This window comes from Dermacentor variabilis, chromosome 5 (assembly GCF_050947875.1).
Source record: "Dermacentor variabilis isolate Ectoservices chromosome 5, ASM5094787v1, whole genome shotgun sequence".
NCBI classification, from domain to species: Eukaryota; Metazoa; Arthropoda; class Arachnida; order Ixodida; family Ixodidae; genus Dermacentor; species Dermacentor variabilis.
The window spans coordinates 46994999-47011354 of record NC_134572.1 but is presented as its reverse complement, the minus strand read 5'-3'; the positions used below and the strand labels follow the sequence as shown (position 1 = coordinate 47011354).

At 44.7% G+C, this 16356-nt stretch overlaps 1 protein-coding gene across 2 annotated transcripts in view; it reads left to right on the top strand.

The window, feature by feature from the left end:
- Positions 1-7948, top strand: part of LOC142582536 (F-box/LRR-repeat protein 7-like) — a 94566-nt gene extending 86618 nt beyond the window's left edge. For both annotated transcript variants that reach the window (XM_075692367.1, XM_075692366.1), the window contains exon 7: positions 3747-7948. In XM_075692367.1, coding sequence (XP_075548482.1) covers positions 3747-3983 — 237 coding nt within the window. In that variant the 3' untranslated portion in view covers positions 3984-7948. The remainder of the gene's footprint in view (positions 1-3746) is intronic.
- Positions 7949-16356: the final 8408 nt, after the last annotated feature.

Here is a 16356-nt window from a genome sequence, read left to right as displayed (position 1 = left end):
TTCTCTTCTCTGAAAGCGTCTATGTAGTCTCTAATGTTATTCAGTCGAACCCGGTTATATCGGACTTGCAAAAAAATGCCTATCAGTTCAATACAGGGCATAATTCACTATAAGCCTGCTAAAGAATTGGACGTCATAAAAGCACTTTATGGATGAAACAAGCTTAGTTTCGTGTGAAATAGTCTTTTGTCTTCTTCTGCTTGGGCAACTGTGCGGCTTGCGACAGCACACTTGTCTGCATTGTCTAAGCAGTCAGAGCAGCTGAGGCCGCAACCTCCCACTTTCGCACAGAAGCACCGGACTAGTGCGAGTGTACCAATCACCTTAGAGGATGTGGGCGAAGGACTGTCATTGCTTTCCTCATTGTGCCCGCTTTCACTTGGGCTCGGTACGATGTTGGCAATGTAGTGTTTGTTTTCAGGCTCTCCCGTGGTCGCGACACCATCATCCGCACTCACAAACTCATCGACCATTGATCTGTCAATGGCATCCGGAAATCCTGACAGCTCGCACCAAACTTTGGCAACACTGGCAATGGCTTTGTCAAAGCAGAATTTTCAGTGTTGTCACCAGGCATGCAGAAGCCGGCACGTCTGAAGCAGTTTTGGATGAACCAATTGTACATGGCTACCTCGAAGTCTTATGCACGGCCATGCATATGCATCGGGCACCACGGCCACTGAGTCGTTTGTCTACATTAGTCCTAAGCTCCCCCTTATTCTTCAAGATCATGCTGAGAGTGCACCTCGGAATTTTGTATGCCGCAGCGACATCCGACTTATTACTGTGTTAGACTCGATTTATGATTTCAAGCTTCACAGCAAAAGGGAAATTCTACCGCTTCACGCTAGCCATCACGACAACACTGCGGGAGAAGGCCCACAAGGCGCAAACACAATGAATGAAAAAGCAGCGAGGCAACTCGGACTTGCACCATCTTGCATGACAAGAGTACAAGAGCCTCTAGGGATTGGCTGTGTGTCTGTTTCTTTTTAAGTCCTTGTTCAGGCGCCCTTACGCATTATGTCATAGATTCAAACCAACTAGCCCGCCAACGTGTTTTAACTGGAATAACAAGCACGGTGTCACGAGGGCACAGGTAAACATGAACGCATCTCGCTCGATGAGCACGGGAACTAGCTGTCAAAGTGCTGGAGTGAGGAATCGCAGCAGCAGCAGCGACCGAATTGACCTTCGTGCATCTCTCGCTTCAGCACGAATGAAGCGTCAAAAGCAGTGCGCATACAAAGTTACCGGCACTACACACACACTGCCCATATCGCAGGTTGCTTTGAAGATGTCTGCGTGGGTGCGCACTTTGGCCACGTCGCAGATTGCTTTTAAGATACGGCGCCCGCATAGCCATGCCGAGAGCAGCAGCTGCCGGAAAAGAACAGTCTCCCTCGCCTCGCCTCCGTTCCTCGCTTGCGACAGGAGAGGGTGTGCTTCCGGCCCACCTTTGTCACTCGCGCACCCGAGATTGAGCCCATTGAGCCACGTTCGCCAGCTCACCCTCACACGCTTTCACTTGGACTTTATACAGCACCTCCTGGCGACATCGACGCTGGCGGCTGAAATGTGCCTGGAGTGTCCATATAATTGCTATCGGAATAAAAGGCATGAGGCATATGGGATTGAGAGCAGTATATGGCCGCTCATCTCACGTTGAAATGATGGTGTCCACAGTTTCTTATTCTGGTACAGTAAAACCTCGTTAAACTGTACCCGCTTAAACAGTAGTTTCATATTAAAAGTAGTAAAGTCAAATCCCCGACTTAGCGGCCGTTGAAAATAATGTGTTTTGTATCCGCATAAACTGTACCAGCTTATTGCGTATGCATTGGTTAAAACGTAGCGTTTCAACTTTTCGTCGTGCAAACACAGTGGTGCGTCGTCTCCATCGGGCGGCCTGGCAGAACAACAAGCCTCAGAGATCAGAACAACAGCCTCCAAGGGCCCTGTGCGTCTGCGCATGAAGCCACATCAACATCAGCATCATTTCGACGCCGTGCCAGAGAGCGTTATGGCGTCATGCAAGCAAGGACTCGCGTCATTCCCAAGCTCGGATAAAAAAGACGCTGGGTGCTCAGTATAGAAGAAAAATTAGACATCGTCCGTGCTATCGAACGTGACACGAAGAAGTCGGTGCTGGCACGCGACAGGGATCTGCTGTTGACTACGGTGTATGGCATTTAGAATGCGAAGTTGCTCGGCAGCACTGCTGCGACTGTGAAGACATGTCTGCTACGAGGTTTGACTTTTCGCCATCGTTGCCTCTGTTGTTGCCGAAGTGTCGCCTAGCGACAGTGATAAGGACGACACGGAAAGCGACAGCACGGGCAATTCAGGCCCGACAGTGGCAGAAGCTACGCATTACGTCAGCCTAATGAATGCAGTCGTCGCGACGAGAACAGGGGCGCGATGACGTAACTCTATTCCAAACGAAAAGTATTCCAAACTCTGGCACCCAGCAATGAAAATGCGCCCCTGGGACTTCTGCAGCACTACTGCGCGCGTGCATGGAGAATACGTAACGCCAACGAGGAATCTGCGATGCGGGTGTTTGCCGAGAAGAGGGGGCTGGCTGAAAAGCTGGCACGCAGCCTCAGTGAGTTTGAGGCCACTGTCGTCGTGCTAGGCCACCGTGGCATCAAACGAAAATAACACTTTTGTCGCGTGAAGTGAATAAATACTGCATGTTTCTTTCCCCTTTCATCGCACTCTCTCTGAGTTCCGTTTTCGACAGGTAATTGGGCGATCTCATGCTATTTCGGTTAAACAGTACTACCGTTTAGTACATAGTTTTTCCGAGCTCCAGCCAACTACTGTTTAATGAGGTTTCACTGTACCAGCAAATCTCCGCCTGGGTCGTCGCACGCTGCATTCACAGCTATCGCTGCCAAACCTATTGCGATAAGCGTCTTCACCTATTTGTTTTACAGCACAAGGTACGTAGTGCCATTGGTGGTGTACTTGACGCTTTTAGTAGGTGATAATTCAAACGCGCCGCTGCTCCCTGCATCAGGTGGTGCTATGTGGGCATCACATTCCGCTTCGAGGGCATCCGGCGTCGCCCACCAACTCAATTTCTCTTCGGTTTCTCATCGCCCTCTTAAAACACCACGAAATTGAAAAACAATACATGTCTTGGGCTGCTGGAGCACCACCAGCTCGATGCGCATCGATGTCTTATATCGCAACGATCCATGCGACAATTTGGATTGCATCGATGTCAACAATAGTTGAGTCTGTCAAATTTTTTTAGTTAGTTCGGATCGTACGTTTTTCCTGGTTAATATGCTTCATCTCGCATTTTTTTCCAGAAAGTATGAATGAGGTTGTGCTGTACTTTTTGTAACTATACCGTGTTCAGAAATTGTTCAATATACAGAATAAGTCGGTGTAAATCGGTTCGATACAGTCAGGTTCGACTGTACCTGCCAAGGTGGCTCAGTGGCTGTGGCCTACTGCTGCTGCTTAACGTAAGGTCACAGGTTCAGTTCCCGGTCCCAGCTGCTGCATTTCAGTGGGGACAAAATTCAACAACATCCGTGCACTTACGTTTAAGTGCACAACAAAAGGCCACACCTGACCAAATAATCTTTAGCCCTGCACTACAAGGTCTCTCATAGCCCCAGTGTTACTTTAGGATGTTAAGCTCCCATGAATCAATCAGTCAATCAGTTTCTAATGTTGCCTCCATCACCAATACACAACTTTGATGTGACATTCATAAACTCTGGCAGGTTGGAGACCGAGGCCTGGCATTCTTAGCCCGCCACTGCCTGAACTTGCGCAAGCTGAGCCTCAAGTCATGTGACCTGGTCACCGACCGAGGCCTGCAGGCCCTGGCCTACTTCTGCCGGGGCCTGCAGCAGCTCAGCCTCCAGGACTGTGCGGGGGTGACCGTGGACGGCTACCGCATTGTGCGCAAGTACTGCCGTCGCTGCATCATCGAGCACACCAACCCGGGCTTCCACTGAACAGCACTTCTTGGCCCGGTAGCGAGAATGGATGGAAGGAGGGCTGGAGAGCCATACCTTGGCACGACCAAGTAGTAGCACTGGCACTCAGAACATCGGAAGCAGGTTCACCCGATGAATTCTGGCAAATGAGTTGTTACAACTTGCTACGTGAATTCAATTCCAAAATCGGAATTGTGGCCTGCATTTTCTCTTCTTGCAAACAACCTCTTACCATGAAATCAACAAGAACAGAGTTTTGAAAGAATATTTTAGCACATTGAAATGGTGTGGTGTCTAAAACACGACTGCTGTTTGAACTTGCATGCTGGGGCCAGCAGGAGCCTTTCCTTCCGTCCATTCTCTTTGCCCTCGGCCAATGACAAGTGTTAGCTCGTGCTTGTGCTTGGACACTCATCACAGGGCTTCCAAGAACATCATCTAAAGCCTGCCTCGCGTGGAGCATTTACTGCATGTGAAATTGCACTGTGTGTGCCATGGACACTACGTCATAGTCATATGCAACACCTGCATGCAACAAATGGTGCCAAGGCTGATCACAGCGGGAGGTGCTGAGGCATGCACCACTGCAACTCCCGTTTGAAGCAAAAGTAATCTTGACAAAAGGAAAGCACTTTAATGATCAAGTTAGCTTACTTCTTCAAAAATACCACCTGAGCTTATTGTTCAGGTTTCAGTTAAAGGGGCACTGCAACACTTTTTGAATATTGTAAGAAAATTTTTGCCATCTGTAGACAATGCTTCCGCCAACATTCGAACCAAATGTTACGCTACATGTAGCAGGGAGCACTCATTTGCCCCCTTTTATGCAGATAAGTACAGTTACTGATTAATTTTTCATGGAAGGGGCCGCAAGATTTTCCACGTTACCGGGCATTCAGAAGCAAATCCGAATGATGAAAATATATATTTTGTTGAATTTGTGGGTCGACGACGAGAAAGATACGGCTTCATGCCATGTCGATAATATCCTCACATCAGTGGTACGAAACACAGCCAGCCAGACTTTTGCATCCACTCTGCCCCTGCAGGTGATAGTGTAGCTCGCAGTGGGATGACACTGTTATGAAAAGCACCGGCAGCAGGGAGGAAATGCTTCATCTGCCTCTTGATTCAACCCACATCTGAAAGTTGGCGTTATGCAACCTCCAGTATTAAACTCTTGGGATGACAGCCCACATGATACCACACCATCTTGGCATGTCCACTCCTTGCCCACGTGACACATTATCTCTGAGCAGGGCGTGTGGGCTGCGTATGTGCTCAGCTACACTGACAGCCACTGCGCAGCCATGGCCCCCACTAGGAAAGGAGACGCGTGCCTACGTGCCCCTCTCCCCTTTTACGGGAAAGACTGCGCTCATCAAGACGCATCATAATTCTCAGCTTACCCTGGCACGCTTGTACTCGCACCTAAAGCATGTAACATGCAAGGTGCGACAGGATTTTGTCGTACTTGGACTTTATCCGGAACATGACGCTGCTCCACTTTGGCAGTCGCTCTCGGTCACACGTTATTTGAGGGGTGTGTTTGCAAGCAGCCGCTTGTAATTCAGCCATTTGGATTTGTTATCTCGGTATTTATTATTGCAGTGAAATATTACATGAGAATTGAGTATAAACACGCTTCATTATGTTGAGGTTCTAAATACATGGTGTTCTATGGACAGGCTATAAAAACCTAAATATGTTGTTAAATCAAGAATTGCGTTATATTGGAGTTTACTGTATCGAGGTTTAACTGTAGATCGATTGATCTCTCCTGCAGCTTTCGAGGCTCTGCCACTGATGTCAAACACCCGCATAACAGCCCATAGACGCCAACCATTGGGCAACTGTTCATGAATTACTCCTGAGCCAACACTTGCACATGCATGCACAGCCTTCCTCTCTCCAATCAAGCAAGCTGGGAAATGATGGCTGTTGATGCATCCCACCCATCCTGCCACCACTCACTTGTCATTCTCAAATACCTTATGTATACTGTGAAATGAAGAAAAAGGACGAAGCAATAGGCACAGCATTGTTGCTGCCGCCACAGCCGAGAGAAAACGCAAATTGAAAGGGAATATGAAAACTAAACATTGCTCTCTTTATGTGTTTGTTCTTATTAGGTCCTTTTGAAGATTTCTACACAAATAGTATGTTCAATGAAGAGCATTGGACTTATTTCATTGTGTTGTCAAATTAAGAAAAAATCTGTTGCAGGGCCCCTTTGAAAGGTACCACAGATTATTTGCCTCCATGCTATGCCTAACCATGTTGCACTCGGGTGGCCTCGCTGTGGCATACCTTGCTTTAGATTGATCTGTTCAAGTGACCCACATGCAGCATAGATTCGGGATAGCTTCAATGCACATAGTTAGCACTGTTTTTTGGCTTGGCGAGAATCCATTGCCAATGTGAAAACGTGTTGGTTGGCATGTCAAATCTCTCCTGACTAGCACTTATGCAGTCTGTTCACGTGCAAAATGTGCCATGCTGGTCATCCTTATTAAGGCCAGGCAAGAGACTATGCTGGGAACAACCATCTTCCATATTGGAAGAGTGAGCTTGGGAACAAAGGTTACGGTGCCGAGCAGACGAGTCTGCTTAGTGCCATAACCTTTGTTTCTAAGTCATGAACCAACTAGCTCAGCAACAAGTTTTGTTAAATCGTTTGAGCTTGGGAGTTGGGCTGTCATGGATGAAGCTCCTTTCAGTCATTTATTTACCATTTGTGAGCCACTTTGTAAGATAAGAAAAGGAACACACTCGGTTCTATTTTTGTACAGTTACCTGCGGGACTTGTAAAAAGGTTCTACTGATGACCACGGTTGCATTTTTTCTGCCGGTTTGTAGAGATATATGGCTAACTGTGGTTGAGTACAGCGTACGTTTGCATGTAAATTGTACACAGGTTTCTAATGTGCAGCATACACCAGAAAGCGGGTAGGGCTTAAAAGTATTCCTGCAATGAAGTGCGGGTCCGTCATGCACATTTCATCCTTTCTGTACTAAGTGTTGAGAAATGCGCTGCCGAATGTAGTAACTAGACGGATTACATTTTAATCAATGTGACACTGCCTTGACCTTCGTGTACATTCACACTTGAAGAATTTCAGGACAGAGAGACCTGTTCTTGTTGTAATGTGTGCATTTACTGTCATTGACAAGAGGAAATCAATTCCTCATTGAACTCAATCCCTTTAGGTGCTTTACCTTGTGTTAATATGCACTGACATGTGCAAAATGTGTGTTTTACTTGACAGGAAGACATGACACGAGGGGCTCAGAAGAGTGCCTCGTCTTTATATTTTTGATTTTTGCTTTTTCACTTTGCGATTCTTCATGGAAACCGAGTGCAATATGTGTGCCTTGTAAAAAAGGCTTAGTTGCCATGAACGAATGTACCTGTGCAGATGGAGAAATGATTAGGCGGTTTACTAACCAAAACATAGTGATTGTTAGGCCTTATCTAATGGAGAGTGTCTTCCTTCAAGCACTGTTGTGCTGTGGTGTAATCTTGACCCCTGTGAAGGTAATGACAAATATTCAGAGAAAGGCTGAAATTGTAGTGGTGGAAACAGTTTTATGAGCTGAAGCTCTGGATTTACGTTTCGTATGTAACAAGCACTGACGATCGCTATAGATGTATCTGACATCATTGTGGCTAGAAGTCAATTTACTTTTCATTTTGTGTTAGTGGTTTTCAAATGCTAGACTTATCAAGCCTTCTATTTCATTCATTATTTCTTCACATATTTTTAAACCTTACGTGGTAGTTTACAACAACATTCAAGGCAAGCATAGGGATGCCTAGCTGTTTGTTTGATTGCTGTCAAGCTTGACATTGGGCCTGGTACTAAACTCAAACAGGTGTGTTTTGTCTGCTGCATGGTTCTTCTCAGCCCCTGCCCTTTATTCTTGCTTTGATATAAGAAATGTGTTCATGTACAGAGAAATACAGACTTTCACAATTTTCAGCTGCCTTCAGAGTGTAGAATGAAAAAATGCAAGTGCATGTTATCTGCGACTAATCAAAATTAGTCAAGGTCCTTCACTACACTGTAGCAGCTCTTGAGCACCGCTGTGCGTGTAAACTTAGTAATTGCTGTTTTCATCGAAATGCACTCCAGCTGTTTTGTCAGCACTACCATACAGCATTGCTACAACAACAGGAAGGACATAGCATGCAACGATGGCGCTTACATTACAAATGCTATAAAAGATGCAGCATGAGGGATGCAGTAGACGAAGACAAGCAAGAAATTGCCACTTGAAAACACTCTTGTATGTATGTCTAAGTGATGAACAATGCAATATTTTCTGCATTTCCAGTTTACTCTGACATGACCAGTGCATACTTTCCATCTATCCTGAATTTTCCTTAACATTTATGAAGGGGGGGGGGGGGGTCTAAGATTTTACGAATTTTGTGTCAAGTTCGCCAAATCATTAATTCTGTTGACAAAAAAAATTATGCGTGGCTCTGCTATCGCAAACACCGGATACCAGTGGAGCTGGGTGAAAGCCAGTAAAGTAGTGCCAAACTACACACTAGACACGCCGGTGTTCGCAGCTCGCGTGGCCAACGCCGTAATAGATGCCGCAGTTGTCTCCACTCTGTACGGAGCAGTGGGTGAGGAGGGCACCCTAGCAGCCACCAGAGAACGCCCTTCCTCTCTCACCTAGCCCGCCCCCCGCCTCATGCGCCGCTCCTTCTCCCCTGCTAGGCTTCACTATGGTGAAGCCTTCACTAGGCTTCACGTCGCTATGCTGCGCGATGCTATTTTTATACTCTGCTTTCACTCTCGGCTCTCTCTCCACCAGCATGGTGAAGCTGCGTACGTCAAGAGAAACCCGGCAAGCTTCTAACAGCTCCACTGTCAAAATTTTCGCTCATTGGTTCCTTTCTATGCACTTTGAAGTCGTGGAAAGAACATTGCTGCTTCAAGCAAGTTTTTTCAGACAAGTTCTTGAAGCAGGCCAAATCTGCAACAGTAAAGTAGCTGAAAAAATGCACTGTGATCTAAAAACAGTACATTGATGTTCTAAGTTTGCTGCTGCTTGCGTGTTGCTTCTAAAGGTAAATCACTGTTAAAAAGTGCATCTATATCCCTCAGAAGTTGTGTATGTGAACAAAACTGATAACATATGTGCTGTCCCCCCCCCCCCCCGTTTTTTTGTTGTTGTCATGTCTGCAAAATGTTTGCATGTTTTGACGTTCGTATGCTGGCAGGTACACCAGTATGTCTTTTTTTTTTTTATGGTATCTGCACTCACCTGATTTGTCCTCTGCTATGCCAAATTCTTACAGATCAAGAATATTTGATACCATTCACTAAGTATGAAGGCCTGCTGTGGCCAGGACTGAATGGCTTATCAAAATTTCTGAGTCAAAAAGTGTCAAATTAACAACCATTTGTAGTATTTGGCATTTAATTATTATTGCTTTGATTGTGGTGGCAGTGCACTGACTGAACATGCTTAGACTGGTACAAGCCATAATCTTGTTATAAAACGTAGAGCTACCCTGTTCTCAATCTCTCATTTTCAATGTGCTGCGTTATTTATTACATTGACATGCTTAGTGGCAGTTGTTTTAGTTTGTTCTTGTGATGCCTTATTATGGCAATGTTTTTTTGCATGCTGGTCATGTACTTTGAGGTGACAAATGCATTTGCGTGCTCGATTGACTGCATGCCAGAGTAATTTTGGAAGCTTATCTGGCTGAGCAGAGATACGGGCAGCTGTCTGGCAGGAATTCTCATTTCATCAAATGTCCCCAGTAATAAAAAAGGTTCAGTTGGGACATAAGCTACAATCTCCTAACAGATAATCAGGGAGAAAGAGTATCCGTACCAAACACATGAGCATATATGTGCACTCTTTTTTGTAGTGCACAAAGTCTGGAATGCATATTGTCACAAGACTTCTACATTATTGGCAAAAGAGTTTAGGAAATAAGTACTAGTGGTTAAAGCTGGTGAAACATGCTAAGAATGGAATGGCCATTTCTGAGAAATAAAGCAGATAACTATCTACGCTAGCCTGAGCCGCTCTTGATTTTAAACTATTGCAAGTAGGGCGGCAATTGGGCCTGGTTATTATACATTGTCTTTATTAAACGCACTGTTTTACACGTAACTTTAAATCTGTATGGAACACACACCATACAGAGTTCACGCTCTATATCTTGTTGCCTTTCTTAACTGCTGCTCGGCAATAAACTTTGAAATACTTATTATTATTTATTCTGCTGCTAGCATTCTCCTCGTGCTGGTCGTGAGGAGCTATTGAATTCTAATTGCATGGCATGCTCAGATTTCCATTTCTTTTTGTACCTGTGTTATACGTGCTGCTTCGGAACTTTGCTATCAAGCTGTTTCGCATGAAGGCACTTGCTTTGCAGTGGTTTTTCTCAGTGGCACTCTTGCCTATGATGTCATATTACTCAGACATGTTAAGACTTGTTTTGTTGTAGGAATTCTCTCTACTCTGGCTCAGCTCATTTTAACGCGAATAGCTTTCTTTGGCTCTTTCAGACATTTCTACGGTTGGTTGACGGTTGGATTCTGCAAGGAATACATGTTTTTTTTTTTTTGCCTATTTGCTTGCTTTGAACATTGTTGATGGTTTCTGCACTTTTCTTTTTTACTTTTTAGTGAACCTTTAATGTTTGCCTAACAGTAAAGGCCACACTTTTCCTTTACAATACAAGTGTAGGTCAAGTGGAAGATCCATTTAAATTGTTCGGTTCCCAGTGGGAACAACTAATATATTTAGACTCCAAAACCATATAAGAAAGCCTGGAGGCTAATCTTTCATCACTGGACATTCACCTAACCCATAGCTGACAATTACATTGAAGTGAGGAAATCTTAAACCTTATGTCAGCTTGAGTACCAATGACGTGTTTACTGTAGGAGTGGATATTACTGCACATTTCCTACCATTCCATGCATTTGAGGTTTAGTTGTTATAGGTATCTGTGCTGTTGACACTGATTCATGCTGATTCTAATGAACAGATTTGTATGCTGCTTGAACTCTTGCCTAACATGGCATTCAACTATATTATTGACATTTGCATTCCTTCCTCGTTCCAGCAACACACCACATAATATGTATAGTCTTAAATGTCTGGCAAGCTGTTTCCGTCATGCAGAATGTCAATAGACACTTTGAAGGTTAAAGAAAGAAAAAAACGAAATACTTGGCCAGTTGACTTTTTTGCACGATGAAAACTTCACCTCAGTGGTCTGTGAACCAGCTGCAAAGGATGAATTAGGTTCTACGCTGGCTTCTAGTGCAGGGCATGTAGAGTTGGAATCTATGTGAACCTGTAACAGTGGCATGCCAGTAGTAGAACGACCACGGGAATTCTGCCCAAAACATGCCAAAACGAGATCACAGGAAGCATATTTCATTGAGGAGTCTATTTTTACTTTGTTTCAGTCATCTGCGATTTTGATCAAATTATTTTAAACACTGAAGGAAACAGACCAGGATGTGCTCGTCGTCATCAACTTCAACATTATTTTTCACTAAGCAAAGGTGGTTGCGTTTCAGAGCGAATATAATGTGCAATCATTGTCAGACATTGACTGTGCAAAAAATTCAAGCAGAAGCCCTTCTGGGAGTTGTCTTAAGTATGTGTAAGCACTGTGCCACTTGGTCATCTCCATGCAGCCTGTTGTCATCATCAATGTTATGAAACTGAATCCGACTGCTATAAACCCTTATCAGTCAGTGTCAACTTTAGCAGACTTGATCCAACCCTTATCGGTGCTTATTGACCTTATCAGAATTGCTTGAACCATTATAAGCCCTTATCGCTCTTTAGCATCTTATCCATCCTCATCAAACCATTATCAACCTTGATGACACCCATATAACCCCTCATCACTCCTCATCATCCTTATCAACTCATTGACTGCTTATGTCTGCATAGTTGGATGCATAAGCCCTCAGATTGGTGGCATTTTGGACCGTGAAGGAATGCCACAACAAAAGGCGTACCCTGCTACCACCGAAACACATAGGGAGTATGGCATGTTTGGCATGAAATTTTCGCAAAATCAGAATTTTCCTGATGTCGACAGTGCTCCAAGTCAGCTCTACATGTGGGCCTAGAGATGACTTTTATTCTACCATCACCAAATTTTTTGACAAAGCTTTCATAGAAACTGTTCTCCTTTGACATTTGTTTTGTACCACCGATACAACACATTCATATGTCTCAGATATATTAACCTTACGCAAGCATGGGTGTGTAGCCCACTGGTGGGGTAAATCACTCGGCTTCTGATCGTGGGGTTGTAGCTTCGAAACTCACCACCACCAATGTTTTTCCTTTCGAATTTATTTTGTTTTATACATTAATTACATATAGCGATTCGTCTTACATGACGGACAGAAGGATAGGTTTCCTCGTTGGGTAGGCACAGGAATGCTTACGCATTTCAGAAAGAATTGTGAAGGAGTAATAATATCCCACGCAATTCTTTTAAAACACAAAGCCACGAACGCCCGGCATTCTTCTTAACTTGCACCTTACTATCTCGCCATGCGTGTTAAAAAGCACTGGAGGTGCATATAGGGACCACATTCATGTCTGTCGTGAGCTGGAAGGCACCAATGCTGAGGATTTGGCCTCAAGATCGCCTACCACAATGTCTCTGCATGAGCTTATGTTTTTCATTTCTGCATGGATGTGATTCATTACTCGTGCATCATTTTCAAATGTATATTTAAGTAAAGGTACTGAATAATGAGAGTGCATGTGGAAATTTGTTGGCTGTGACGAGTCTAAATTGCCGTAGCAAAGGAGTTCACTGTGCAGTTAAGCAGAGTTGATGGTTCTATGCAATAAGCTACAACAGTTGTTATCTATGTGGTATATAGACACCTATGCATTTTTTTTAGCACTATTTCTCAAAACATTGCCACTTTGACTAAGCCACGTGCCAGTTGCGTGCAGCGCAGTTACAGTATTTCTCAGTAGTGTGCCATTTTGACTGCGATTTCTCCCAACCCACAGCACCAGTTTCTGCACATTTACTTTTGTATTCAGTAGCGAAGCATGTCAAGCTTAAAGCATGTTATGATGGCATTTGATGCAAGAGTGCTTCTTGTGCTATTCTGAAATTTTTTGTGAGATATACAATGTTGGAGTAATGTTTCTGTGAGATGAAAGGTGCTGTTGCTGCAATTTACAGGCGTTTGGTGTTTGTATCCAGTGACAATGCTTCCATCGGGAAGAAGCCTATTTTTTTTTTATTCTAACATGAGGCAGGAAAGACAAGTAGATTTTCTATATCTTAAAGAGAACCTGCATCAGAATTCTGTTCTTTCGTTCACATAGAAGTGCCTTATTGCAGAACTTGTGCAAGTGCCTTCGAGCAGTCATCGCTGTGGTCAAAGGAAATAAAATTGTTACAAAGTGTGTGCTCTGCCTGCACCTTACTGATTCTATTCTTGCACCAACTTCAACATGTTTGGAAACTGGATTTGCTGTTCCATCGTGATTTTAAAAACCAGCAGATCTTCACGCTACACCCAAATGGCTGTAATGCGATTGCACATTCAGGTCTCTTACAGTTGCTGACTTCCATTTCCACAATAGTTTACGTGACTAGGGATTTTCACAAAAGCTTGATTCCCTCAAATTGTGGGCACCATAGCCTTGATTTCAAAGTTGCAACCTATGGCTGCTTGTGCGATCTAACGAGTAAATTACAATCGCTGTGCCTTGACAGAGCATAAATTCACATTTGTCGTGGGACCTGTGACCCATAAAGATTTGTGATTCACTGTTCGTGCTATGGCTCGTCAATCAATATGTCAGATGTACCAGAGGCCGCAGTAGTGGCAAGTTTGTTTGTTGGGGGGCGGGGAGGGGGAGGAGGGAGCGAGCATAATTCTCCATTTCCCTTGGGGGTGCAGGAGGGCATCCCATGATTTGTCGCTTCGTGGTGGTAGGAAGGAGCGGAAGACGCTGGGGTAGAGGTGAGAAAATATCAACGGGGGGGTCATGGTCAGCTGCACCTGGGCCTCCCCTCCCCCTTTTGAGAGATGCCCGTGAGGTACACATACAAACTTACGTTAGCAGGGCGCAGGTACTACTGGTGGATATTATAAACATCCCCTTTAAAGTGGGGTGGTGGCGCTGCGCCACCAAGCTCTTTCTCTTATTTTGCCTAATGTCTTGCCTGCTGTGGCCTTGCCTATCTTGTGGTATTTTAGTGCCATCTAGCGTGTACTCGTCGAATGACTGCAATTGCCTCAGAGTTTTCGGTGCACACTTTGGAGTCCCCCCCCCCCCTTTTTTAAAAATTATTTTTGATGATTAAAGACATGACCCACGAGAGGCTTCAGATAAGGTGCTGCAGTCCATTAATTTGTGCATGCTATGTATAACTTGCTATCCCAATAAAAACAAGATTGAGTGCATTGATCCCTCAGAGATCAACCGCGCCCATCGCCACCTATGCTATTAATGTCTCTACAGTGCTGATAAATGTCGGCAGGAACTCCATATTTTGCCAGAGGCTCTATTCTCGACACGCATGGTGGCTGCACGGCCGCCCATATGAAACTATGTGGCCGCCATTATCCTCCATGTTGACTCTGATTGGCTGTCGAGACCTCACGTGCCTTGAAATTTGTGCCCGGAAACGGAAGTTTTGCAAAGTGCAATGTTGCGTTTTCATCAAGATGACGAAACCTGACGTGGTCCTGCAAATTTTATCGACTAATGCACATTTTTGGTCCTTGGGAGCTATATTGCGACGTTAGCGCTTCAGAAAGTAAGTGGTAGCGTGCAGAAGCCAGTGCAATGTACCTGCAATATCGCGAATATGTGGTAGCGATCCCAGGTAGGCGCCATGTCAGCTTGCTAATTGGCTAAAGGATTGTGCCGTGGCCAGCGTCACAGGAAGGGCTGTTTCGTAAACGTCAATTTGACGTTGCGCTGGGCCTCCATTACAGAGATACGCCATAATTTGTGGTTCGACGAGCCGAGCCGCACGAATTATGCTAATGAGCAGCCATATGCAATGGCGGCCAAGAGGAATGCGTATCGTCACATTTTCCCCGTCGTTTGGGGCAATGAAAATCTTTTGTTCGTAACGCGTGTTCATAGTATTTGCATCGCTCTTGGGTGGTGTTAGCATTTGTGTTTTGGGCCATAAGAACACGTTTATATGAAATAATATTGGTTGAACATAGCAAACTTTCTGCAACGTTGTCCACTTTTCACTGCTGCGTTTGTATTGTAATCAAGATTGATGCCTTTTCACACAGTCAGATGTTATGACAACGGCGTCGTTTTAATTTATAGAAAGGAATGTACGTAAGGCGGCTTTAAGTTTCCCGGCCGTTTCTCAGTCGGCCGTTTCTCAGTCGGCCGTTTCTCAGTCAGCCGAGTCGGGCTGAGTCACTTACGTTAGAGTGTACTAGAAAGGTCTACTTACGTTTCGCGAGAGATCGATAACACGGCGTAGAACGTGCGCTCATCACCACTGGTAGGTCGCGTATGTTGTCTCAAGGTAGAAAGCAAGCGCGTTGGCGCCAACGTACGACGACTCATTCCGTTTTCCGAGTACAGGCATCCTAGCTAATGGAGCAGACGACGGCCTGTGCGAAGCATTTTCGACGGAGTAATCGTAGGATTTGAGCTAGCTGCTTTATTTTTTACCGAGGAGGAAAACTATTTTGATGTACCAATAACGTTAGTTCCGGTACCTTCATTTCAGTTTCTCAGGAAAAAAGTTGTTTGCGTCACGTTACGAAAGCAAAACGGGGCCATCAGCGCCATTTTGTACGCGTCGCGCCTACGTCACGCATCGAAGAAAATGGCGGGATGACCAGAATAGAGCCCCAGATTTCGGAAGTTTTGAAAGTGGTGCTGAGCATACAATTTCTGGTGAATGGATACGACCTAATTACAGTTCGTCTTTAAATTCTGCAGCTGAGATTACATGTGCCCATTAGTTAACTACTGGTTAATTAGCTAACAACACACTACAATTTGTTGTGCAAGTGGTGTCTGCCTCTTCAAAGTATTCAGGTAGATGCGACAGCTTTGCACTGTTACAAAAAAAAATGTCAATAAAAGAAATCTCATATCTGTGCAACGTAAATTATGGTACATGCTTTCAGTCCATTTAAATGAATCTTTATGTCCTCCTCTCTCAGGGTATTAGAGAAAGAGCGAAGGTCATCTTGCAGGTTTCCTCTTGTGTCATTGAGTACTAGTAATGAAGTGGTCGTATTTTCTCCACAAAGGATCCATCCCCTCAACGTGCTCCATTGCTTGAGCGAGGTTATTAAGCTAATTCACAAAGCATACTGTTTTGAATGCACGAGCACCTGAACATATTTTATGA